The sequence below is a fragment of the Anolis sagrei genome, chromosome 2, assembly GCF_037176765.1.
Source record: "Anolis sagrei isolate rAnoSag1 chromosome 2, rAnoSag1.mat, whole genome shotgun sequence".
NCBI classification, from domain to species: Eukaryota; Metazoa; Chordata; class Lepidosauria; order Squamata; family Dactyloidae; genus Anolis; species Anolis sagrei.
The window spans coordinates 73,232,648-73,259,426 of record NC_090022.1 but is presented as its reverse complement, the minus strand read 5'-3'; the positions used below and the strand labels follow the sequence as shown (position 1 = coordinate 73,259,426).

Sequence of the window (26,779 nt, the reverse complement as noted above, 5' to 3'; positions counted from 1 at the left end):
TTATCCTCATCTTTACTTGATAGCCAAAGCCAAAGAAACTATTGTGGTCCTAAACCAATGTCTGTTATCAGTAATGGATTGAATGAGGGCAAACAAACTGCAACAAGACAAAGGTGCACATGGTCAGTCAGAAAGGAGTAGGGATTCAGCCTGTGCTAGATGGGGTTACACTCCCTGTATACCTTTGAAGACACAGGTCCACAGTCTGTGAGTCCTCCTGGAGTGCCTTTGCACATTTAAAACTTGTGCACTAACTGCATCCGTTCCTTGAGATGCTGGATCTGGCCATTATGGTGCATGCCTTCGTCATATCCTGTCTGGATTACTCTAACATGCTCTACATGGGACTGCCTTTGAAGAGTGTTTGGAAACTTCAGCTGATCCAAAAAGCTGCGGCCAGGATGCTGGGTCTGGCTACAGGGAGCAGACAATCCCCTTATTGCAACAGCTCAATGGCTGCCAGTCTGTTTCCAGGCACAAACTGCTGGTTATAACCTTTAAAGCCCTAGATGGCTCAGGTCAGGCTATTTGGTTGATCTCATCTCTCTGTACAAACCTGGCCCTGAATTAACAAGAAGCTCAGCAATCATTCTTCTTTTCCAGAGGCAATGCCCTGCAATCTCTTTACATGAAGATAAACAATGAGACTAGAAGTGATGTCATGTCACTCCTAATGTCATTTTTGGCTTATTTTTTTGCTGCATATGTGAAGATTTAAAGCACAGTGACAAAATACATGGGTTGTATGTATTTGTTGCATTTTGTGGTCTTCAGTAAGATTTTGACTTTTAGCTAAATTACTCTGATTTTTTTTTCAAAAAGAAGGGAGAAAGGGAGGGATCCTGGAGACTGCAGAGGCCAGATTGGATCTGACAATTGTAAAATGATGTCCTTATATAAAATGGCAATATTGAAGTTTGGGTTTTGGGGTGTGGGGGAATTGAATATTTTCAAGCCATAGATGGTTGAATCTATTTGTCCAGAATCTGTAGAGGGCCAACTGTCTATCCAAATTTCCTCGTGGCTGTTCCAAGCAGCCACCGACACAAATAGACCTGAGGCAAGGAATGAAGAAAGAGTAATCGCTTCCACACTGCAGCATTTTCAAGAACTATTTTGCCCTTGAGCCCCAAAACATGTGTAAGATTATCTTAAATGCAAAGTGACATAGGGCTACATGGAAAACTCTTTCTCCATCCAGCTTGGTGTTTCCCTCCTCTTAGACAGACACAGCAAAACACTAAGTGGTTGATGTTCAAAGTAAAAAATCCTCTTTTGGATAAAAAAGATAGACTCAGTTAACCAGAACTCAAGCAAATGAAACTCTCAAGCAACTGGCAAGAAATATTAACTCTGCCAGTTTTTTGTTTTTTGTTGTTGTTGTTTTGTCGTGTCAGGAGCAACTTGAGACACTGCAAGTCGCTTCTGGTGTAAGAGAATTGGCTGTCTGCAAGGACGTTGCCCAGGGGACGCCCGGATGATTTAACGTTTTTATCATCCTTGTGGGAGGCTTCTCTCATGTCCCTGCATGAGGAGCTGGAGTTGATAGAGGGAGCTCATCTGCCTCTCCCTGGATTTGAACCTGTGACCTGTCAGTCTTCAGTCCTGCCGGCACAGGGGTTTAACGCACTGCGCCACCGGGGGCTCACTCTGCCAGGTGAGAAAGGCAGGGTATAGATGAAGTAAATAAACTAAAATTGCATACTGCAGTCACAAAGCTGTTTTTATAATACAGTAAAACTGTGTTACATTAAGTTTGTCTTTTTTACTTTTAGTTACTGTATTTCAATATTAATATCAAGTCAATACAGAGTTTATAGCATGGTACAGTAGAGAATATAGTATTATAATAGTATGCTTAATAGTAACTCTCAAACCATCAGAAACTACTTATTTTTCCTTTTTAAAATAAAAGGCTTTCCGAACTTGTGCTAGTTCATAGCATCAGAAGGTTGAGACCGAACCAGCAGCAGCTATAAACCCCAGCTCCATGGTATCCAATCCTTCAATAAACTGTATCAACTTTGATTTTGTGCAACTTGTATCTTTAACCTGTGCAGTGTATCTATTTCCTCTATACGCTGTATATGAACTTCTTTATAACACTGTAAAAAATGTAGCCTAGACAGCCACCCTTCATGACCTTGCTAAAATAACCCCATAAGCATAGAAAGGTGGGACAAATCCCCCTGGCTTTTTTCCAAGCCAAATAATCATCAGATACATTGTTTATATGCAAAGATAGTGGATCTCCTGTGCCAGCAAGATTAGCTCAGAAATGCTTGTGTGAATCCCTCGAAGCTGAGAGCCTGTTATTCCTGCGGAAACAGACTTAAAAATAGGTTTAAAATATGTACATTTGTTAACTCTGTTATTTGACAGCCTCGTCCTTGATTGCCCAGGATCAGCACCTTTGTTTCCTAAGCCCTCAGTTGCAGTGATAGGCCAGACTGGACACACTGGTGCCCCAAACTAGGAGTGTGGATTTAAAGAAATGGATGATGGGATGCCCTACAACAGGCTGGAAACAGTGGAGTTGCTCTTCTCTGCCTGTACAGCATCCCTATAGGAGTCCGCTTGATGTCTGAAAAAACCTATCATTCTATGTGAAATAAGCAATAACTCATATATATATTTAAAATATATAAATGAAAGATTTTCATGAGGTATATAGTGTCCCCATACACTTACTATAATTTATGCATATGCCCGCATCTCATATATGGGGATGTTTGAACCTCTGGTTTGCCAATAAAACTTAATTATTGTGTTGCAAAAGAATGCATGTTAAGAACTGAGATGCTTGGAAAGCTCAAGGGATTGAATGCAGAACTGGTAACAAAGGATCAATCTGGCATCAAGGGTTGGCACAACAAGTTTTTGAACTTTTGTATTCTTTAATTTCCATACTAAAATGCACACCTCTAGACGGTCCAGGTCCAGGCTATTTGGCTGACTGCATCCCCATCTATGACCCTGCCCAGGCTCTTCTCTTGGTCCCACCTCCATCTCAAGCCCGGTTGGTGGGAACAAGAGAGTGAGTCTTCCTTCTCAGTGGCAGCCCCTCAATTCTGGAACTCTCTGCCCAGGGAAGCTAGAATGGCCTCCTCCGTCCTTCTGGCAGCAGGCTAAAACTTTTTTACTCAGGCAGGCTTTTAACGATGAAGGTGTTTAAGATCAATTCAGGGAACCTGTAGTTTTAAAATTTGAATTTGTTTTAATAGTTTTTAACTGGAATTTTAAAAATACTGGTTGTGTTTAATTCTGTTTTAATATTTGTATATTTTAAATTGGACACCAATGCTTTTATGTTGAGCTGCTTTGAGTAATCTTTAAAGAGATAAAGAAGGGTATAAATAAACATAAGGATGTGTTGTTGAAGGCTTTCATGGCCGGAATCACTGAGTTGCTGTGAGTTTTCCAGGCTGTATGGCCATGTTTCAAAAGCATTCTCTCCTGATGTTTTGCCCACATCTATGGCAGGCATCCTCAGAGGTTGTGGGGTCTGCTGAAAACTAGGCAAGTGGGGTTTATTGATCTGTGGAATGTCCAGGTTGGAAGAAAGAACTTTTGTCTGCTTGAGGAAAATGTGAATGTTGCAATTGGTCAGCTTGATTAACACTGAATGGCCGTGCAATCAGGGCCAGCTAACACCTCCCGACAAAGGATTTCCCCAGGCAGGAAGTATCCAGGCTTTGAAGCTGCAAGGCCATTCAATGCTAATCAAGCTGGCAACTTGCTTCCAACCGACAATAGTTCTTTCTCCCATCCCGGACATTCCACAGATATATAACCCCACTTGCCTAGTTTCTAACAGACCTCGCCACCTCTGAGGATGCCTGTCATAGATGTGGGTAAAAGGTTAGGAGAGAATGCTTCTGGTACATGGCCATACAGTTCAGAAAACTCACAGCAACCCAATAATAACAACAATAATAACAATCTAGTAATATTATTATTATTATTATTATTATTATTATTATTATAATCTGACAGAGTTCTGGAGCACAATAATCCGGACCTCATCATCATGTTAAAAAACAAAGTAATCCCAGGTGACAGCAGGATGGAAGAGAAATAACTGGAAAAGCTGACACAATATGAGGACTTAAAGATCAAACTGCAAAGACTCTGGCATGAGCCAGTCAAGGTGGTCCCAGTAGTGATCGGCACATTGGGTGCAGTGCCTAAAGACCTTGGCCTGCACTTACACACAATCAGCGCTGACAAAATTACCATTTGCCAGCTGCAGAAGACCACCTTACTGGGATCTGCACGCATCATTCGCCGATACATCACACAGTCCTAGACACTTGGGAAGTGTCCGACATGTGATCCAATGCAACAGCCAGCAGAGTGATCTTGTTTGCTGTGGACTCATCTTGTTGTGTTTCAAATAATAATCTGATAATAATATACATCACACAGGTCTAAATGCTTGGGAAGTGTTAACTTGTGATTCTGTGATACGAAATCCAGCATATATCTCTCGTTTGCTGTGTCATGCTGTGTTTTTGTGTCAGTAAAATAATCTAGAATTACTAAGATAATGAAGTAAAAAAGAATGAAATAAGTGATTGTTATGGGATGCCATATGTGATTACCTGGCTTGAGGGAGGACTATAGTAGCAGAAGGACCCCTTTTTGCTCCTATGGCTTGGTCCTGCAGAGTCTTCGGATGTGTAATTTTGTGAGGTAACTGTAATTCTGGGTTGTTGTAGGTTTTCTTGGGCTATATGGCCATGTTCTAGAGGCATTCTCTCTTGGCGTTTCACCTGCATCTATGGCAAGCATCCTCAGAGGTAGTGAGGTCTGTTGGAACTAGGAAAATGGGTTTATATATCTGTGGAAAGACCAGGGTGGGTCAAAGGACTATTGTCTGCTGGAGCTAGGTGTGAATGTTTCAACTGACCACCTTGATTAGCATTTGATAGCCTGGAAGTGCCTGGAGCAATCTTTTGTTGAGAGGTGATTAGATGTCCCTGTTTGTTTTGATGTTTCAATTTTAGAGTTTTTTTTAAATACTGGTAGCCAGATTTTGTTCGCTTACATGGTTTCCTCCTTTCTGTTGAAATTGTCCACATGATTGTGGATTTCAATGGCTTCTCTGTATAGTCTGACATGGTGGTTGTTGTGAGAGTGGTCCAGCATTTCTGCGTTCTCAAATAATATGCTGTGCCCAGGTTGGTTCATCAGGTGATCTGCTATGGCTGACTTCTCTGGCTGAAGTAGTCTGCAGTGCCTTTCATGTTCCTTGATTCGTGTTTGGGCAATGCTGCGTGTGGTGGTCCCTATGTAGACTTGTCCACAGCTGCATGGTACACAGTAGACTCCTACAGAAGTGAGAGGATCCCTCTTGTCCTTTGCTGGACGTAGCATTTGTTGGATTTCCTTGGTGGGTCTGTAGATAGTTTGTTTGTTGTGTTTCCTCATCAGCTTCCCTATGCGGTCAGTGGTTCCCTAGATGTATGGCAAGAACACTTTTCATCTGGGTGGATCTTGGTCTTGACTCTTGTGGCAGAGCACCTGATGAACCAACCTGGACACAGCATATTGAGAACACAGAAATGCTGGACCACTCTCACAACCACCATGTCAGACTACACAAGAGAAGCCATTGAAATCCACAAGCATGTGGATAATTTCAACAGAAAGGAGGAAACCATGAAAATGAACAAAATCTAGCTACCAGTATTAAAAAAAACTCTAAAATTAAAACAGCAAAACAACAGAGGGAAAACAATCAGGGGCATCTAATCACCCCTCAACAAAAGATTGCTCCAGGCACTGCCAGACTATCAAATGGTAATCAAGGTGGTCAGTTGAAACATTCACACCTAGCTCCAGCAGACAAGAGTCCTTTGTCCCACCTTTTTCTTTCCACAGATATATAAACTCATCTTCCTAATTCCAACAGACCTCACTACCTCTGAGGATGCTTGCCATAGATGCAGGCGAAACGTCAGGAGAGAACGCCTCTAGAACATGGCCATAAAGCCCGAAAAAACCTACAACCCAATGAATTAAGTGATTGTTATGGGATGCCGTGTGCGACTACCTGGCTTGGGGACTATAGTAGCAGAAGGCCCCTTTTTTGCTCCTATGGCTCGGTCCTGCAGAGTCTTCGGATGTGTAGTTCTGTGAGGTAACTGTCATTCTGTTTTCAAAAATGGCATCCACGTGAGCCAGGAAGTCAGTCCCATCTTCCGATCAAAGGCGCTGACTAGACTCTCCACGCCTTCGCGTTGACGGGCAGCGCCGCAGCCAATGGGAGGAGCCGCCCTCTCGAAGCCCCGCCCACCCGGCTCCCGAGAGTGGCGCTTAGAGCGGAAGCTTCGGAGGAGGACTCGCCAGCGGCCTGCCAGGAGGAGGAGGAGACGGAGGAGATGGCGGAGGCGGCGGTGAGGCAGGCGCGCGCGCGGAAAGGGAGGGGGGGGAGGCTGGAGGACGGCGCGTGCGTTGGCGCGCGAGGGTCGCGCCGGCGGTTGGCCCCCGCTGGGCGCTTGGTGTTTGAACTTCCCACAATGCCTCGCGCGGGAAGTGGGAGGAGCCTGTGCGCCCCCCTCCTCCCCTCCTTTGGTAGAGAAGGAGAAGCCTGTCAGTGTTAGCTCAGCTCTGCAAAAGCAATGTTCATAAATAGCACCCTGGACACATGAAGGGGCCACGACCCCCAATACATAGGGGCTGCTCATATAAAGCCTTGCTTCCCAAGCTAGTCTTCCGGGTAGTCTGGACTTCATCTCCCAGAATCCCTGCTCATTGGCCAAGGCAGCTGAGGCCTCTGGGAGTTGAAGTCCAAAACACTTGGAGAACTCCAGTTTGGGAATCATTGGCTTTAGAGCAGGCATGGGCAGACTTAGGCCTTCCTGGTTTCCCCCACAGCTTAAGCGGCTGTGGGGGAAAAGGAAAGGGCCTGAGGCTGTTAGGAATGGTGGGAGTTGAAGTCCAAAACACCTGGAAGGCCCAAGTTTGCCCATGCTATGCTAGGCCTATAAGGGTCAGACTTCATGGTCCTTGAATAAGAGCCATTTCTTCTCAGTTATTCAGAACTCTCAAGCAACTGCATTTTAAAAACGTAAGAAACAGTATCATATTCACTAAACTGTTTTTATAATGCTGTAAAACTGTGTTACATTAAGTTTGTCTTTATTTGCCTTTAATTACTGCATTTCCATGGTATGGCATAGTATGGGGTACAGTAGATTCTCACTTATCCAACCTTCGCTTATCCATCATTCTGTATTATCCAACGCAGTGTGGATGCAATGTTTTGGTACTAAATTCATAAATACAGTGATTACTACATAATATTGTCATATATTGAACTGCTTTTCTGTCAATTTGTTGTAAAACATGATGTTTTGGTGCTTAATTTGTAAAATCATAATGTAATTTGGCGTTTAATAGGCTTTTCCTTAAGGTCACGAAGAGTCGGAAGCGACTGGACGAATAAACAACAACAACAGGCTTTTCCTTAATCCCTCCTTATTATCCAACATTTTCCCTTATACAATGTTCTGCCGGCCCGTTTATGTTGGATAAGCGAGACTCTACTGTATATAGTATTAGTTAGGCCTATTTTTAATGGTAACTCTCGAGCAACCGGAATTTACACTTCTCTGGCCCTTCCCAATCTCTAGGGTGCCAGTGTCTATTAAGTGACAAACCAGCAACCTTCATTGTCCCTTTAATGTATTCTGCGCACCTCCAAAAATGTCTGGCCCACCCCACTTCTTATATCTTTAGCACTGTGCAACAATTCAAGTTAAACATCCCGTCATAGTTAAAATATTTCACCTGTTTGGTTATCTGCCTGCTGTGGGCATCTTGCAAGTAAGAGGCAGGTCAAGAATTATACTTACTTCTCCATTAAAAATATTCCTAAAGATTGTGCTGTGTTGCAACCCTTGGTAAGATTTGTTTAAAAGGTTTTGCCTTTGCCTTCCTCTGAGGCTGAGGCATTGTGACTCCCCCAGAGTCACCTAGTAAATTTCCATGGCTGAGAAGGATCAAATCCTGTAGAAATCCTACACTACCATATGATCCAGTATTTGATTCCAGGTTATCTGGCTTGAACCCGATTATATGCCTCTACACTGCCATATAATCCAGTTTAAAGCAGGTAATCTGGGATCAGAAACTGGATTATACGGCAGTGTAGATGGGGCATTCGTTCAGTGCTCAAATCACCACATCAAGGCTGCTGTGTTAATATGTTTCATTATTAAAAGGAGTCTTGTGACACCTTTAAGACTGATTTATTTTAGCATGACCTTATCATGGATTGCACTCCACTCCCTCAGATGTACTTCAGCCCCTGCCCTCTTTCCTGCTATTGCAAAGTTCTTCATTTCAAAAAATGCTGGCCTGGAATTCAGAAATTTACAGGAAATCACTTGATTGCCTGTAAAAACAGCACAAAAACACCTGAAGCAGCTTTAATCCGAGCTCTAGAGAAAAGGTGGAATGGGGCAATTTTTCCTGATTCAAGCCAACTTGGAATTGCCAGTTTGAAAACTGGAATAATAATAATAATAATAACAACAACAACAACAACAACACTTTATTTGTACCCTGCTACCATCTCCCCAAAGGACTCGGTGTGGCTTACACGAGGCCGAGCCCAAACACAACAATACAAGCAATAATAACAACAATACAAGCAATTAAAATAAAAACATAGACAATAAAAATATACAACATTATCGATAAGACAACACACAATTAAAAACAGTGGGAAGGCCAAATGTAGAGTTAAAATTGGAAATAATGCTGGGACATGGACGAAAAGGTGATAGTGGTGTTTGTGGAAGGGCATACGAGCAGACCTAAAGAAATGTAAAGTGCTTTGGAGGACAAAGTGCTATGGGATCATTATTCCAGGAAGGCACACTGGAACATCCACGTCTTCAAGCTCCTCCTGAAGACTGCCAGAGTTGGGGCCTGTCTAATGTCTTTAGGGAGTGAGTTCCAGAGTCAAGGGGCCACCACTGAAAAGGCCCTCTCTCTCGTTCCCACCAATCGCGCCTGCGATGCTGGTGGGATCGAGAGCAGGGCCTCCGGATGATTGAAGGGATCGTGTGGAAGGGGGCTCTTGTACCTTTAACATTTGTCTACAAACGTAGAGTTGGAAGAGGCCCCATGGGCCATCCAATCCAACCCCCTGCCTTGCAGGAAAACACAATCAAAGCACCCCAAACAGATGGCCATCCAACCAAGCAAGAATATCTACAGGTGCTGTTAAAATGATTAAAGATACAGGGGCCATCTGCCCCTTTTATCCTGACAACCCTCTAGTTGGGAAATATAAGGAAACATACATAAGCAAGAGAAGCAGTGAAGTAGCACTGATCTCTACCCACAACTGCAACGTTTCCTGCTCCCCACTCCTTTCAGTTTCCTAGGCATTATTATTCTATATTTATACTCTGCTTTTATCTTAGGAAGTGAGACTCAAAGTGACTCACAATTCAGTTTAAAAGCTTACAAAATAGAAATCCTAAAATAGAATTGAATGTTACCATTATTAAAATAATTCACTTAAAATGATATAAAAATGAATAAAACTGTTTAAAATAATTTAAACATTACATAGCACCCCTGGCCCATTCTTACAAACTTTCTGCTTTAAAAGCCAGCCTGATGGACATCCAATTTTAAAAACAGAGAAGTTTAACCAGTGACAAAATACTGCACCGTGGAGCATTATTGGTCTGTATTAAAGCCAGTTGAATATTCTATTACGACCTGTAAATTAATTTTCCTTCCCAGTCACTTGCTCTCAGATTTTTATTTCTCCCATCTGTAAAATGCAGTTAACATCTCATATCTCTTCAAACTTCTGTGCTTGTAGAAACACTGGTGTTCCCTTCAAGTAGCTACCATATTCTGATTCTCCAAGCAAGGTTTTGAACCCTAGTCTCCAGAGTCATAGACCCCAGCTACACTTCTATATAATCCAGTTTCTGAATCCTGATTATCTGTTTTAAACTGGATTATACAGTAGTGTAGATCCAGGCATAGACCATGCTGACTCTTCACAAACAGAACAGGTAATTGCTCTGATATTACTGAGCAATTGCTTTTCTTTTCCAAAGTAAATAGTGTGCTGGCTGCCAACCAGTTACTCCTCAAAGAGTATTCCATTTAGTGCTGGGCAAGGTATGTCACACATTAACTTGGGCTAGGTTGCAAAGTTTCTTGGTCCTTCAAAGAAATATCTGCCATAAAATCTGCATTGTACTGAAGGTAACTTTTGACCCTTTCTAAACGAAGCCAAACAGCTATACTAAAGAGAAGAAGTGTATTGCTGTTTGCTTCTGGATTATACATTTGAGCCAAGATGCGAAGAAACCTTGTGTTGCCTCACCTAAAGCTGGTGGGTGAGGAGCTTTTATGGGGCAATCAACCCAGAAATGGTGGGGAAACTCACAAAAATTACCCTCCAAAATTTTGAAACTAGAAATGGCTGAACCTCCAATTCTGGACTGTCTGGTGGCATCCAACCTGCAGCCCTCTAGGTGTTTGGGACTCAAACTCCCAAAAGCCCTGGCCAGCTTGTCCAAAGCTCAGGAATTCGAGGAGCTGAAGTACAAAACACCCAGAGGACCAAAGGTTGGACGCCACTGGTCCAGAACATTTATTCCCAAACTCTTGCCTTCCAGATGTTTTGGACTTCATCTCCCAGAAGTGTCAGCTGTCGTGGCCAGTGATCAGGGATTCTGGGAGATGAAATCCAAAATACTGGCCCAGAATCATTGTCTAGGCACAGGTAGTAAGTCTGTGTCAAACAGCAGTTCAGTAAAGAAGAGTCAATAAATGTAGATAACACATATTTTGTTCACATGAACTCCCTAATGTATATAATTCCTCTCATTCCTTTGGTATATATCATTAAACCAACGAGAGAGGAAGAGAAAATAGTAGCTACCATATTCAGATATCCTTTATCCTACTCAAGACGCAAAGCCATTTCTGTTAGATTAGAACTAGCACTCTGTATTAGCTACTGTGTCTCCTATTTTGCAGATCACCCAAGTGCGCCCATGTCAAACATTTCTTTCCTCCATTTTGTCACCCCTAACTGTTGTTACGTCTATGGAAAAAAATGATAATTGTGAACATCTTAATGTTGCTCTCACTTGGAAGGTATTGCAGTTAATGATGCTTCTTCCCATTTTTAACATTTAGTTGCTGAGCGATCCTGAGGAAATAGCAGCTTTATACCGGGAGTTTTGTCAGTTCCCATCTCTTTCAAGTGCCTGTATTGGGCCTGAAGTAACAACACAGTATGGTGGCAAATATTGCAACATTTACACAGGTATGCTCCATCCCCATTTTGGTCTGCATTGTTGGGACTGGTATTCACGATATGGAAGTATTGTTGCCATGATCACATTTTCCCTCCACTTTGCTTTGGGTATTCTCTTTTGTGTACGAGGTAAGTCAAGAGCCTAAATCTTAGTGCCTGGAGGACTCTAGAAGGTGGAGATATAGGCAGTGCCAGACAGTGATGGACATTCAGCACTTTCAGCATTTTTTTTAAAAAAATCAGAACGTATTAGAGCCTGAACCAAAAATAGATCTGAACCCTCCAGGATTTCTGTTGTCTCTCAGCACAACATTGGTTGGAACCAAGCATACCCTCATGAAACCAGAAAAGGCTGGAATGTTAAATTGCCTCTGTGTCTGTCTATATATGTTGTATGTCTAAATGGCATTGAATGTTTGCCATGTATATGTGCATTGCCATGTATATGTGAGTCCCCTGCGGGGTGAGAAGGGCGGAATATAAATACTGTAAATAAATAATATAATAATAACAAGACATCAGGGCCTTACAGGTCAATCCTCCTGTTCAAGGAGCTCCACTGGCTGCCGTTTATTTTCCGAGCCCAATTTAAGGTGCAGGTGCTTACCTACAAAGCCCTGAACGGTTTGGGACCACCCTACCTGCGTGACCGCATCGCTGTCTACGAACCCACACGCTCACTCCGGTCATCTGGGGAGGCCCTGCTCGTGATCCCGCCCGCGTCACAAGCGCGCTTGGTGGGGACGCGAGACAGGGCCTTCTCCGTGGTGGACCCCTGCCTCTTGAACACCTTCCCGAAAGATCTCAGACAAGCCCCAACACTGGCAGTCTTCAGGAAGAATTTGAAAACCTGGCTGTTCCAACGTGCTTTTTCAGATTAGGAATCTCCCAGTACCAAATCCTAGAAGCACTTTAGTACCAAAATCACCGCACACTGCACACCGTACTTATATCATAATCCCATACTCCTCCGACACATCAGCACTTTTTAACCTTGTACCCTACTCTGGCCGACCCAGTTTTTTAATATTGTCTTATCGTATTGCTACTGTTATTGTTTCTCTGCTTAACTGTTTTTATTTGCTAGATATTGTATTGTTGTTTGTGTTGGGCTTCGGCCTATTGTAAGCCGCATCGAATCCTGCGGGAGATGCTAGCGGGATACAAATAAAGTTATAATAATAATAAGAAGAATAATAAGAATAATGGCCACAGCTTCACTAGTCCAAAGGTCGTTGTTATCTTCACCATGGGCCAAGAGCAGGACATTTTAAGGGTAACTGGACAGTTCCTTCTTTAGTCTTCTGAAGCTTTTTGTCTTGTAAAGCCACTAATGTATTTCATCTCTGTATGGGTATGCAATAGATTGTCCAAGTGAGCTCCTACCTTGCACTGAGCTAGAAAATAGAAATAGATGGAAGCAATATTAGGTCTCCCTCTTTTCCCTTTGATTGTGTGTACATCTGTGTATGGAGACGGATGTTTCTAATGGAAGATGCTTGGTTGTAACTGTGCCAGGCTGAACAGGAGCTGTGTTCTTTTCCTTTATTTACAGAGTGGTCTCAGCGGGACTTGGAAAGAGCTGAAAATGTGAAATTCTGCCGCCAGTATCTCATTTTCCATGACAGCCAGTCTATCGTGTTTTCAAGTCCCTCTGGCAACTGCACTGAAATCAAGGGAGAGTAAGTATATTTTGCATTGCTTTCGCCTTTCCAGATGAGTATCAGTCCATCACCTAAACCTTCTGCTATATTCATGATGCTACAGGCTCTAGGAGTAGATCATTACCCTCGTGGATTAGCATAATACACAATTCCAGTATGTGAGCTGTATCTGCAACAAAATGAATTAATATTTTGCATCCAGGGCACTCTAAATCCTACAGGAGAAATCATCATTATTTAGTAAAAAAAATAGTGCAATATTTGATATTCAAGCTTCTGAATTCAGACTATAGAAAGACTACAACAGTATAAAAATAATACAACCATTTTGAAGTGTAATATAGCTTTATCTACAAAATGCAGCAGCAGTAGCATAACAATAAAATATCACAGCAAAACATGAAATTACACATTTGTCCATCCAACTCAAATTGCATTGAAAATGGTAGTTAACATTGTTAATCAAAAGTTGGGCGGGGTGGGGTGGGGGGGTCTCCTTTGGAATAGTTTTCCAGAGTTGTTGTACCACACTTGAAAAGTCTGTGTCGTTTGTGCCTCACATGTTAAAGGGAAAGTGATATGATTGAGCTAGGGATACAAGGAAGCGTGTTCAGGATTAGGTGATCTTTCTGATACATTACAAAACTATATTGAGTGAATATAATGTTTTAATATGTTTTAAATTCTATCTTAAAATGTTTATTTTAATTGTACATTGTTTTAGGGCATCAAATAGCCTATGTGTAAAGCCGCCTTGAGTCCCCTTCAGGGTTGAGAAAGGGGTGGAGTATAAATATGGTAAATAAATAAATAAATATTTGCATGTGTTACATTTTTCACAATTTAATGAGCTTCCAAAATTTGGGTTTTCTAAATAACTTAAAATATTTCATGAGTATGAAACAGTCTTAGAGGAAGTTCCTTAGGAATCTCTTGATTTTTCTCTTAGTAAAGCTTGCATTATTTTAATTTGAAATATCAGCAATTATTTTATTTATTTATTTATTTATTTATTTACTATACTTGTATACCACCCCTCTCAGCCCAGAGGTGACTCGAGGAGGTTTACATCTGACAATCTAATGTCCCTAGGGAGGGCATTCCATAGCCAGGGGGAGGGGGGGGCACCGCTGAGAAGGCCCTGCCTCTCATTCCCGCCAATCGGATCTGCGAAGAAGACGGGGCCGTGTGTGACACACATATCCTGCATGCTCCCATTCCCACCTCAGCATAGTATCCAAACAAGGGCCCTTGACACAGCTTGTTTAACCGTTATGCACACTGCCCCCTTGCAGCTGCATTATCTCTTTTTTGTTTTCAGAACATAGGCTTTATCACTTAGTATGGGGTGAGTAAATTCCAATAATCAGGGGACCACATTGAACCCACTACATTAGTACTGCTGCATCTAAGTGTGCCTTGCTCACCACTGTTGCAAGAAAGCATTCTTTAAGAAAATTTTGAAGTGCATAGTTTCCTTCCTTAATTATAGTCAACTTAGCACTTCAGAAAAACCTTTGGGGGTACAGATCTGCTTGTACACGAAATAAGAAGTGTGCTTTCCAATTAAAAGGGGGAGGGGGGGTAGAATTCTCTCCTAAAGCCAAATAGTGGCTTTTTGCTACCTTTTCCAGAGAGAACCTGACAGTGCCTGCAAAAATAAATTGGGGTGAGTGACTTCATGTTGACTACATGTTCCTCACCTTTGTCTTAAAAGAACAATCACAGCTGGAGGCTTTCTGCTACCTTGGCATTCTGACCAATTCCTGCAAGGACAGCTTTTCCATAAATGTTAATAGGTTGCTTTGTCTTGTTAGGCTTCTGAGCCGGGACTCTCCCAGTGGAGCACAAAAAGCTGTTCTGCGAAAGACTACCAACAGCAAAGGAGAGGAAAAGCAGTTCCTAGAGGTATGCCATTTTGCAGAAGGGGGGCAAGAATGTTTGCCTGTATCCCTTTAGCAATAGCATCTTGCACAAAGCCCTTTCCCTGGAGATGCTGTATTCTTTTATTCCTAGCTTAACATACCGTAGTTCTCTAGCCTTTTAAATCTTGAAAATACTTCTTTTTCCATCTCAGAGAGGCGGTTTTCTAGCACTTATATTTTATGGCATTTGTTTCTTTTTAATGAGAGAAAAAAGAACAGGTTAACTATGCTTCTTTGGGTCTTCTAATGGGGAAAATGTAAGTTACATGAAAAAAGGTGTCAAAGACCTAAACTGCATTATGCTTCTTTCACAGGTTTGGGAAAAGAGCCGCAAAGTGAAGAGCATTGAGTTGACCGCCCTGGAGAAGCATGGCCAAGTGTATGAAGATGGTAAGACTACAGTCTGCTAAAGCTTTTAAGATACAAAAAATAGTGGGAAACATATCCCAGCAACCTAAGCCAGCCCGCCTAATGCTGAGAAATCCTGGGATTTGGAGCCTAACTGCAGCCAGAGGACCACATGATTCTGATGTGCTAGAGAGCCAGCATGGTACAGTAGTCCCACAGTGAGGTCTTGAAAAACCTAGGTTTGTCCCCATTGAGCCATGAAACCTCACGGCTTTACTTTGGATGCTCCTTCACTGTTAGCCCAGCCTCGCTCACAGGGTTCTTCTGATATTAAAGTGGAGAGTAGCAGAGTGTTTTCCACCTTTTCAGCTTATCAGAGAAAAGGTGGAATATTAAAGGAGTCCTAAACCAAGCTTGTGTATTTGAAAAAGTGACAGATAAATTGTCTAGGGTAAGAAAGGTGTAAAAGGATACTGTAGTCCCAAGGCTTTATATTGATGAAAATTGGCATGTACTTGAGTCTGTTGTTATCTTTTTCCCTTTGCTCAGATCAGTTTGGCTGCTTATCCTGGTCGCACTCCGAGACTCACCTTCTCTATGTGGCAGAAAAGAAACGCCCCAAGGCTGAGTCTTTCTTTAAACCAAAAGCCCCTGAGATGAGCAATGAAGAAGAACTGACCAAGGCAGAGCGACGAGACAAAGCTGTTAAGGTGGGATGTACAGTCTCATTTTCAGCCTGTGTCCCTGTATTTCTGTTAGTGTTTCACAGGAAAGGCAGCTTGATAGGATAACTTGAGCATGATGCTGTCTGATGCCATCTTTCAGTGTGAACATCCTCTTAGTACCTTACTTTCCAGTATATGGGTGGTCACACCTATTCTGACTTCCTAGTCTTTACTTGCAAGTCTTTTTTGTTGCAAACTACTTTCTTGGTCTCCATATAGCACGATACTACAGGCCTCACTGGGATAGCCATCTTTTCAGCCTATGAAGATTCATTCTAATATGATTTCTGTAGTTTCACTTATGCTTGGAATGTGGTGAACCTGACACTGGAATGGCATGTTTTGAATTAGTATCCACTACCTGCAGCAACTGCTTTCTTGATACGAGTTGCTGTAGAAGAGACTGAGCTCCTTTCCTGCTCTTTGGGTGGGAAATGCTCTGAAGTCCTCAATGTCATGACCAAAGCCAAGCTAAAACCTGTTGATGAGAGTCCTGGCAATCAAATCAGGCAAGCAATAATTCAATTTCCGGATGCTCTCTGTGGACCCTTCCAGGCAGGCCCTGTATCCCAGGATCTGATCCCAGGTTTTCTGTTTATCCCAGATTATCTGGCAGTGTGGACTCATAATCCAGTTTAAAGGAGAAAACTTGGAATGAGATCTTGGGATATGGGACCTGTGTGGAAAGGCCCTAAGTCACAAGTGAGCTCTCCCTTAAGACCTTTTCCTTTGCTTTTCTCAGGGGGAGCAGTTTGTGTTCTATGAAGACTGGGGAGAGACCCTGGTGTCTAAGAGTGTTCCTGTGCTGTGTGTTTTGGACATTGAGAGCAACAACGTGTCGGTGCTGGAAGGTGTTCCAGAGCACATCTCCCCTGGACAGGTTAGTCAGTGCCTCTGCAGAGCTCATGGTGCAGCTTAATTCATGGCCTGGTTTCTAGAACAACAGAAAACAAGTTTGTACTATATGATATTCCTTCAAATAATTAAATATGGTTATGTTGTTCCTCAGTATTCTCTTCTCCAAGATAAACATACCTACCTCCCTAAATTGTTTGTCTTATGGCTGGGATTCTAAATCTTTGGTAATTTTGGTTGTACTTACCTGGGTATATTCTAACTGGTCAGTGTCCTTAAATTGTGGTGCTCAGCACTGGAAACAATATTCTAGATGAGATATGACCAAAGCAGAATTGTGTGAGATTACTTTAATCTATCTGCACATATGATTCCACTAGAACTGCATTACATTAGCTTATTTGCCTCTTCACATTGCATTCCTTCTCCACTAGGCCTTCTGGACTCCAGGTGACACAGGAGTGGTGTTCACAGGGTGGTGGCATGAGCCGTTCCGTCTAGGTTTGAGGCATTGCACCCAGCGAAGGTGTGTTTTCTACCAGGGCCAATATGGATCCACATATGGCTTTATCCTATATATTATAAGACAGATAATGGCCTGAATGATGGGGAACTATACCTAAGAATATTCTACAGTCAATCTACTGCAGTGATGATCTGAGGTTGATGTAGTCTTGCTTGTCTGTAGTAAAGCATAGGGAACAGATTCTATAATACAGCCTTTCCCAACTTGATGCCCTTGTTGGATTGCAAATTCTTAAAACCACCATTTGACCGAGTACAATACATCTAGAGATCTAGAGGGCTGTCGAAAGCTGCTGTAATCTTATGACTAAGAAAGTACAATGTAGTTTTATACTGACTTGCACTTCCCAAAGTAGATGTGGACTCTTGTCCCTTCTAGGCCTATACGAGAAGTGCTTGGCTCCCTTGTCAGAAATAAATCAGCTACACCAAAGTAATTATATTTCTGTTCAGAAGCAAACTGAAACAAATTGCTGTCCATTCTTTGCCTGTGATCCTTCTCCCAAATTCACTGTTCCATGCTGTTTTGCCACATATCCATCATCCATAAAGATTTTTGTTCATCTTTTTTCTCCTTTCTAGATCAGCTCTCTTCTATGTGGACCTGACAGGTGGCCGTTGTGGTGAGAAGCCTATTCCTGTTACTTATTTCAGAGTCATTGGTTTGCCATAACACTGTTTCTTAATTCATTGCCTCCCATTCTATTGCAGAGCTTCTGACAGGTGACACCAAGGCCATTTGGTCTCCCCGCTTGAGTCCTGACCAATGTCGCATTGTATACCTGGAGAACCAAGCTTCTGGGCCCCACCAACAGTGCAGCCGCCTCTGCATGGTGAGTATTGCCTTCAAGCCTCAGTCATTTGTGCCACTGCCTCAGACCAAATGATTCCACTTGGAAGTTGGGCATTCCACCCGCACTCATGGCACTTTTTTGAAGAGGAGGCCAAACAGGCTCTTGCTTTCTACATAGAATTAAGAAAAGGTCTTTCACATAGGAGGAGCCTCTGAGGTACTTCTAGGTTTACAAAACTTGAATAGGTGAGATCAGACAGAGATCTTTCAGGCTCTAAATTAATTTCATTCAATTATGATGACAAAAGCAGTTGGGAAGTACGTTTTTCTAGGATGTGGAAATGTGACTGGGAATATTTGCTAACAGAAATTGGCAGCATGTTGACTCTTTCCTGAACTTAGATGTGATGATTTAGCCCTCATAGATCACAATGCTTCACATTGTTGCTGCTTTTATCAGTTACACTGGAGAAGTCAATCAATCAATCAATTTCTGTTAATGCTCCGGCCAATGGTCACATACATTTACACCGACAAAAACAACATCCAACAAGTGTCTATATAAACACTGGAAAATCCATCAGTTAAAAGCAAATGGGTGCAAGCAGAATAAAACAGAGTGTAAGATTTACATTGTGAAGTGCAGTGACACGAGTATGGTGTGCGCTAGGAACTGCGCATTCACTGGTAAGAAACCAGTATAAAAAAATCTGAAGAAGTGTATACCCCCAGTTCTTCATGGGACATGTCTAGATGAAGTTTTACTCCCCTATTTCTTTTTCTCACTACTTTTAACTTCTCTTTCAGTATGACTGGTACACAAAACTCACTTCTGTCATTGTGGAAGTTGTGCCTCGCCAGAGTCAAGGTGAGTTCATGGTAGATTTGAAAGGTGCTTGCTTGAGATTTGAGGAGATCCTATGAAACCCTTTATATGCATCAAGTGAGCAAAGTCAAATATTGTGACCCCTTTATAGTCAGCTTCTCAAAGCAAGTAAGTGGGGCCCCTTGAATAGTCCCATTAAGCTTATATCATGCAGTCCTGCTCTAAACATCCATGCATCTAATACAGACTTTGACATTACTTGGATTTTATACCCCACCTTTCGTCCAGAATGGGATCAAAGCAGCTTACAGGATACACTAAATTATTTTAATCAATATGTGTTACAAACAATCCAACTAAAATAGTATTTTAAGACTTTTTAAATAAAATAAAAATATATTAAACCCCTCACTTTTATAGCAGTCAAGGCATAGGTCCCTCCGAAAATGGACAAGCCACAAATTAAGGTAATTTTTAAACCTGATTGAACACATTTCTAGGAATCTCTAAATCCTCCAGGGCAAATGTATTGTGATATTCTGTCAGAAATTGACCATAGAGCTGTTCTGGAGAAACTAGAGATTCCTAGAAAGAACATATTGATCAAATCTGTGAATAATCAAACCTCAATGGATGTCTAATTGTATTATATATTCAGCACAACCATTGCACATACTAACCATTTGAAGACTGAAGACCTGTTTAAATAGGAGAGACTTCACATGCTAGAGAGAACAGAAAGAGACCAAATCAGCCTCCCTTAGAAGGAGATTTATAATCTAGGAACAGCCACTTGATCTCACCAGAAGTGCGTGGGAACGTGATGAATTGGGATATCTGTGTGTGTGTGTGTGTATGCATGTATATAGGCCTCTGTGTAATCAGGGAACCCATTCTGCATCATTCACAAACATCTGCTTGCTGACATTCACCTGCAATATTCTGTGGCGAGAGGGTAGTATTTTACATTTGCAATGTTTTTAGGGATACAGGGGACTCCATAGTACATCTCCATGGCACATTTCCACTCATTTCTTTAAGTAACCTGGCTGAAGTCTGTAATGACTGAACCAGACATTAGCTGGTGGAGTTTGCATCGGTGGCACCATGACTTAGTTCCCAACTTGGTCCCTGTTTCTTGTCCCATCAGATGGCCTCTGCTTGGGTGAACGTGTTGTATCTCTTGCAGGTGAATTTACTGGGATTTATAGCACAGCACTACCTGAGCGTTGTTGGGCGGCAGACAGCCAAAGGGTTGTTCTAGACACAGCTCAACGCAGTAGGCAGGTAAGGATGAACTGTAGAATACCTTGAGATTAGGCTGCACCAGGGTAAATTGGCTTATTTTGATTCCATTTGAACTGCCATTATAAGATTGCATAAAATGGTGGTTTCTAGTTTATGGAAGCACTATAGCTCTGTGACAGTGAATTCTTAAACTAGAGCCTTGACCAAATCCGATTGTCTTCCAAGGGTACAGTGTTGATGGTCGGGCTGTAGGTGACTGTGGAGACCTATTCTAGATCCACCCAAATCCTGTCTAATCTTGGAAGTTAAGCAGAGTCAGGTCTGGTTAATACTTGGATGGGAGATCACTGTAGAATAAAGGTGCTATCAGCTATGTTTCAGCAGTGACAAACTAACTCTGAGTATTCCTTGCATATGAAATTCAAAGAGTTGCTATAAACCAACACATGACTGGAAGGCATTTGCACACACATACACTTCAAATTCCCAGATTCCATAAGATGTTATGGCACTTAAGAGGGAATCATAGTACAATTATTGCACGGTGTAAAAGGTCCGTCACTCCAGCAATATTTGGAGGACCATAGTTAATCACCCCAAACTGAGAGGGATCGATGCATGTTAGTACTATGGAGTTTTGACCTCCTTTTTAAATTTATGGAGCATGATGCCCCACATTTCTAGTTCAGCACTGATGCATTCAGCCATCTGAGCGGGAATCTTCTGTTTGTCTGCATCCTACAAATAGATCTGTCTCATTCTGTCTTTTCCTCTAGGAGCTGATTGTGATTGATACTTTGTCCAGCAGTGTCTGTTCTCTCACTAAGGGTAAGTGCTGGAAACCTTGCCCAAGGCCTCACTAATTAGATCCCCTTGGGAAGCATCCTGCTCAGCACCAAAGTCCCATGGCTAAATGCCAACATGTCAGGTCAGAAACAAAGTGGTGCAGGCTCTTCCCATGCCATCTAAATGTAGTAGACAGTAATCAGACTCTGTTCTTTACTAACCTAGGATGCTCCCTTGGAAGCTGGGCACTCCTCACCATTGACCGAGATCTGCTGGTGGCCAGATTCTCCACTCCAAACTGTCCACCCAAACTTGTAAGTGCCACACAATGAGAAAAGCTGTATTTAACATCCCACAATACTCTTGACCTGTGTTTCCTACAGTTACAATGATGCAATTTTTGTTATGAATCAACTTATACAATTCTGTGTAGAAAGTAATATGTACTAACCTAAACAGGCTGTCCCCCTTAACCTCCAATTTGAAAGATTTTGCATGTTCTGTCTATTTATGATTACAAGTCCTAGAGAGAAGATGCAGCTTACTGCATAACCAGTGGTTAGGAATGCTGGGAGCTCTGATCCAACAGACATATCACATGCTCCTATACATAGCTTAGTCAATTCTTTGTAATTTTAGTGAGTCAGTATATGCTATGAGAAACACTGAAGTACAGAGATTGAGTGTGGTGTTATCTGTGGAATGACTTTTGCAGGGCCTTGCTGAAACAATAGAGGTTTTAGGGATTGTCAGGACCTAGATATAAGTGCTGCAGCAGAGACGGGGTTATTCATCCACCTGCAGGTACCTTTACTAAATCTTGCTAATATATTAGCAGTATTGATCTATCCCAGTTGACCCAGTCAATTTTAACTTGTATTTTATCAGTACATTTTGAGCTGCATTTTGTTGGGTGAGTGGGCTTATTAACAAAAGACCCTCCTCATAAATGCACAGCAGAGTAACTTATTAGCAGCAGCATGACCCATTACCAGTAGTCCATAGTGATAAAAAGAACAAACACACACAGACTGATGTTATATCTTCCAAAGGAGGTTTTTCTTTATAGCAAAATAATATGGTTGCACTATTTACAAAAAGAAGGATTCCATAATACAAAGTTCTTTATACTTCCTTCTTTGCTTCCACACTGGGCTTCTTTCTCATGCAGATAAACAGCTTCACTCTCACAGAGCCTCTTCTCACATCAAACTTATACAGGAGCTTCACACAATAGCTTTTTACACTCAGCAGTTTTTTACACACAGCAGCCTTCATACTGGAGCTTTACACACAATGGCCTTCAATCTGGGGCTTTCTCTAACTGAAACTTCTCACACCAGGCCTACTCGAACTGAGACCTACTAACACTGAGGCCTTTCTCCCACTGAGGACTTCTCACACTGAGGCGAACTAACACCGAGGCCTGCTCATACAGAGGCCTACTAACACACTGAGGCCCTTCACCCACAGAGACCTCTCACAGACTGAAGGTGAACTAACAGTGAGGACTCCCTCAGACTGACAGCTACTAAGCTACAGGCACACCTGCTTATATTGAGCTGCAGCTTTTGCTGAGTCATTGCATCCATTTAACCCTTTCAGTGCCTGACTCACATTTTTGTAATTAAAAATATCTAGTTGATTTTTAATATTTCTGGCACACATTTTACCTGTGTGTATTTGTTATACATATTTTAATAGTGTTTAGTTCTACTTTGCTGTTTTAACTATGTTGTACCCCGCCTTGAGCCATAAGGAGAGACTTGTAAATCATCATCATCATCATTATTATTATTATTATTATTATTATTATTCCATTTGGCCTATACCTATTTTTCTTTCCAAGTTCTGACACATTTAAAGGTGAATGCTTTAGTCAGAATTTCTTATTCACTTCTAGTGAATATCATAAATGGAGAGGTGTGCCCAGTGGGTCTGACTTCCTCTGTACCTTGTCTGAATATTATTTTCTGCTTTTGCAGATGGTGGCTTTCCTTCCTCCTGCTGGCAAGGAGGCTGAGATCAACTGGGTCTGTCTGGAAGAAGCCAGCCCGATTCAAGGCATCACTTGGGATGTCAGGGCATTCCAGCCCCCTCCAGAGCAAATCAACCCCCAGTATGGTGAGTGTCCAGTTCAGGGAAAAAATAGGGAGACTTTGTTCAGCCAGCATTGGTTTTCATTACCTCCTCTGGGCTGTACATACAGTCTGCATATCTCTCACATGACCTACACATTATGATCTGTTTTCACAGAGGGCCTTGATTTTGAAGCCATCCTACTCCGGCCAACTCAAATTCCAGAAACAGGAAAGATCCCATTAGTGGTGACGCCACATGGTGAGTCCCTCTCCCATCCTCTCATCCAGGGCATGTGATCATTCATGCACCATTTGTTTTAGTATGGCTCCATATTCTTTCTGTCCTTCTCAGGGGGCCCACACTCAGTATTTACCACCAGTTGGTCACTGTACCCAGCAGTACTCTGTCGGATGGGTTTTGCTGTATTATTGGGTGAGTAAACTATTTTTTTAACATCTCCTTACCTTTTGCTTCAATAGGATCCCATAAGTGCAAGAGCAGGGAAATTTGGAGCAAGAGCTGCATCATTAGCATGGGCATCTTTCAGCAGTTAGGCTTCAGACTATAGACAGCTTTGGGCAATAAAGATTGTAGCATTTTTCAAACTAGAACAGTCCAAAATCCTCAGAAAATCTGAGGCTTCCTGACAAGATAACTTCCCTCCAATAGAAAAAATATTCCCATGTCAAGTGATTAATTCATTGGACTCATCTGGTTAGGCAAATCAGGCTAAGCCCCAAGCTTAGAGCCTAGTAACATCTTGTCAGACTCTAATTTTGGGACTTTCAAGGAACTGCTAATGATTTCAATAACATTTTTTTCCTCATAAGTGAATTATCGAGGATCACTCGGCTTTGGCCAGGACTGTGTAGATTGCTTACCAGGGAATGTGGGCAGCCAGGATGTCAAAGATGTGCAAGTAAGTGGAACTCCATCTGCCTTTTTGTACATCCCCACAATGTAAGTGTGAAGAATTCATGTCTCCTCACCAGAGAAAGAGAGCATGGAATGAGACTCAGGCTAGTCCTTCTTGTTATGGTGTGCTTTCCGACATTTCCGACTTGTGGTGACCTTAAAGAGAACCTATCATGAGTTTATTTTTGGACAGGTTTTGTTCACAGGGGTTTTGCCCTTGCCTTCCTCTGAGGCTGAGAGATTATGGCTTGCCCCAAATCAACCAATAGGTTTCATGACTGAGCAGAGATTCAAACCCACTTTACCACCCCCAAATATGCATCCAGTATTTCTGTGTTCAATTTACAGGGCCCCGTCACATGTTATCTAGGGAACAGATAAGTGGATTGTTTTATTTCTGTGCCAATGCCTTGTCCCAATGTGCACCTATCATGCTATCCCCCCTTGAATTGTTGCTTCTCTCTTCACTCCTTTTCAGTTCTGTGTACAGAAAGTACTACAGGAGGATCCTTTGGATCCACACAGAGTGGCCTTGCTCGGTGGCTCCCATGGAGGCTTCCTATCCTGCCATCTCATTGGCCAATATCCTGAAACTTACAAAGCCTGTGTGGTCAGGAATCCTGTGGTCAACATAGCCTCTATGGTTGGAAGCACTGACATCCCTGATTGGTAAGCACTCCAAACCGGCACACTTCCATCTTCAAGACAAGCTGGAAGCTCCTGCTCTTATTTGACCTTTGACATGCTGTTGCTTGTAGGTGCCTGACTGAGGCAGGCTTGGCATATGACCAGGCTGCTTTGCCAGATCCTGCACAATGGATAAAGATGCTGCTCCATTCACCTATGCAGTATGTTGATAAGGTACAGAATCCCCCCTGCCCAGATTACACCCACAAAAAACACCATTGTTTTCTCAACTTTACTTGCCAACACTTGTTCTGGTGGCCACCTAACTTGTTCTTTCCCCCCACAGGTTCAAGCACCTGTTCTCTTAATGATAGGAGAAGATGATAGACGTGTACCTCCCAAGCAAGGTTTAGAGTATTATCATGCTCTCAAGGCCAGGGGAGTTCCAGCTCGGTAAGCAAGCTTGGAAAGAAATGCCAAAGAAAGCAAGTTGGGTGGTTTTCATGGAGGCGAAGAGACTGTAAATATATGGGACTGTAACAGAAGAGAGAAAGGTCTGTGGTGGGGGGGGGGGGGGGATATTTGCTGGGAGTAGTAGCAAGAAGTTCTTAACTATATTAATACTCATAATGGTCTGTTTCCTTTCCTAGGATGTTGTGGTATCCAGGAAATAACCATGCATTATCTGGTGTGGAGGCTGAATCAGATGGCTTCATGAATATTGCACTCTGGCTGATCAAGCACCTGAAATGATGACAACACTTCACCTTTTGTAGTCCTTTTCTGTTAAGCAGTGTGGCTAACAAACTGAGATCAAGGTCCAAACAGCCACTGCTCTTGAGAATAGGTACATGAGAGTGGCTGGGGTACAGGCCTACTCTGTTGTAGCAAAGGCCATGTACTTTTTGCCAAATCTTGCATTCTTACAAGTAGTTCCACCATAATAGATAGCTATATATAATCTGATAATATTAATGATTTTTTGTTGTTGTTAATGCTAGTGTTTGGAAGCTCCAAAGACTCTAGCTGCAAAAAAATAATGAATAAAACATTTGATTAAAGTTCTTTCCTAAAAACTGACTTGCAAAGAAATGGTGGGAATTTCTAAACCTGAAATGACTGGGACACACACCCACTAGTTAAATACTTCATCTTCAGGATAGAGAGTATCAGATATTTTTGGCATAGAAAAGGTAGCGGCATCGTCCACTTGTAGAGTGGGTTCACCTCACGTGCCTAGTTTCCAGCAGACCCCTCAACCTCTGAGGATGCTTGCCATAGATGTGGGTGAAATGTCAGGAGAGAATGCTTCTGGAACATAGCCATACAGCCCAGAAAACTCACAGCAACCCGGTTCAAAAATACTTTATCTAAAATAGTGCCATCAATTTTTTTCATTTTTTTTAAATAAAAAGGTAGATTTGCAATGCAGGCTGAACTGACAATTTGAGATTATTTGATATTCCCACCCTCTAGTCTATAGCTACATATAGATATTACCAAGACCCAAATCTTGACCTGGTCACTTTATTTTTGTTTGATCAGTGATTTTGTATACATCCTTTTTGCTGGACAAGGAAACATATGAGTCTCTTGTCTCAAAACAAGATTTCTGCTTGCAGATCAGTCATAATTTTGACTTGTCCTTCAACACACACACACCCTACCCCAGGTTTTGGGGAAATTGTTTATTTGTTTAGGGGCTGAATTTTATGTAGCTTTTCTTGTGTACTTTTAACATTCAAATAGAGAAAAGTTGATGAAGAATGGACTGATATAGGCTGACTTCATACTGCCTACAGCTAGCACAAACTAGTAGTATGTAAGGAAGTGCCCAGGTAAAAAAATATTACACTGCTACATGATAGCAACATCTCAAAGGCCACCTAACTGCCATCAAAGCTGCAATCTTATGTGTTGTATTCAAAACTGAGAATAATTCCTAAATTTCAATGTAGGAGTTAACTTTGATGTGAATATTTATAAAACTGAGATGTATAGCTATTACTTCTCAAAGTGGAATAAGGATTCATGCTTTTATCTTACTTGTGCATTGAAAAATAATTTTTGACAGGGTATAGTTAACAATAAGAAAAGTGTGTGTATAAATCTGGGAGCTATTGTTCTAGAATCATGTCTTGCAAAGGTA

General features: G+C 42.0%; 1 protein-coding gene across 1 annotated transcript; it reads left to right on the top strand.

Moving 5' to 3' along the window:
* Window positions 1-6,281: 6,281 nt before the first annotated feature.
* LOC132769123 (acylamino-acid-releasing enzyme) lies at window positions 6,282-25,710 on the top strand. The gene is made up of 22 exons (XM_060765758.2): window positions 6,282-6,401; window positions 11,191-11,320; window positions 12,867-12,993; window positions 14,793-14,883; window positions 15,215-15,290; window positions 15,798-15,958; window positions 16,716-16,853; window positions 17,263-17,354; window positions 17,936-17,976; window positions 18,065-18,186; window positions 18,954-19,014; window positions 20,162-20,259; window positions 20,997-21,048; window positions 21,232-21,320; window positions 22,992-23,130; window positions 23,263-23,346; window positions 23,440-23,520; window positions 23,919-24,007; window positions 24,482-24,672; window positions 24,762-24,864; window positions 24,977-25,083; window positions 25,281-25,710. The coding sequence occupies exons 1-22, from the start codon at window positions 6,387-6,389 to the stop codon at window positions 25,381-25,383; spliced, it is 2,190 nt and encodes a 729-aa protein (XP_060621741.2). The 5' UTR covers window positions 6,282-6,386; the 3' UTR covers window positions 25,384-25,710.
* The last annotated feature ends 1,069 nt before the right edge of the window (window positions 25,711-26,779 follow it).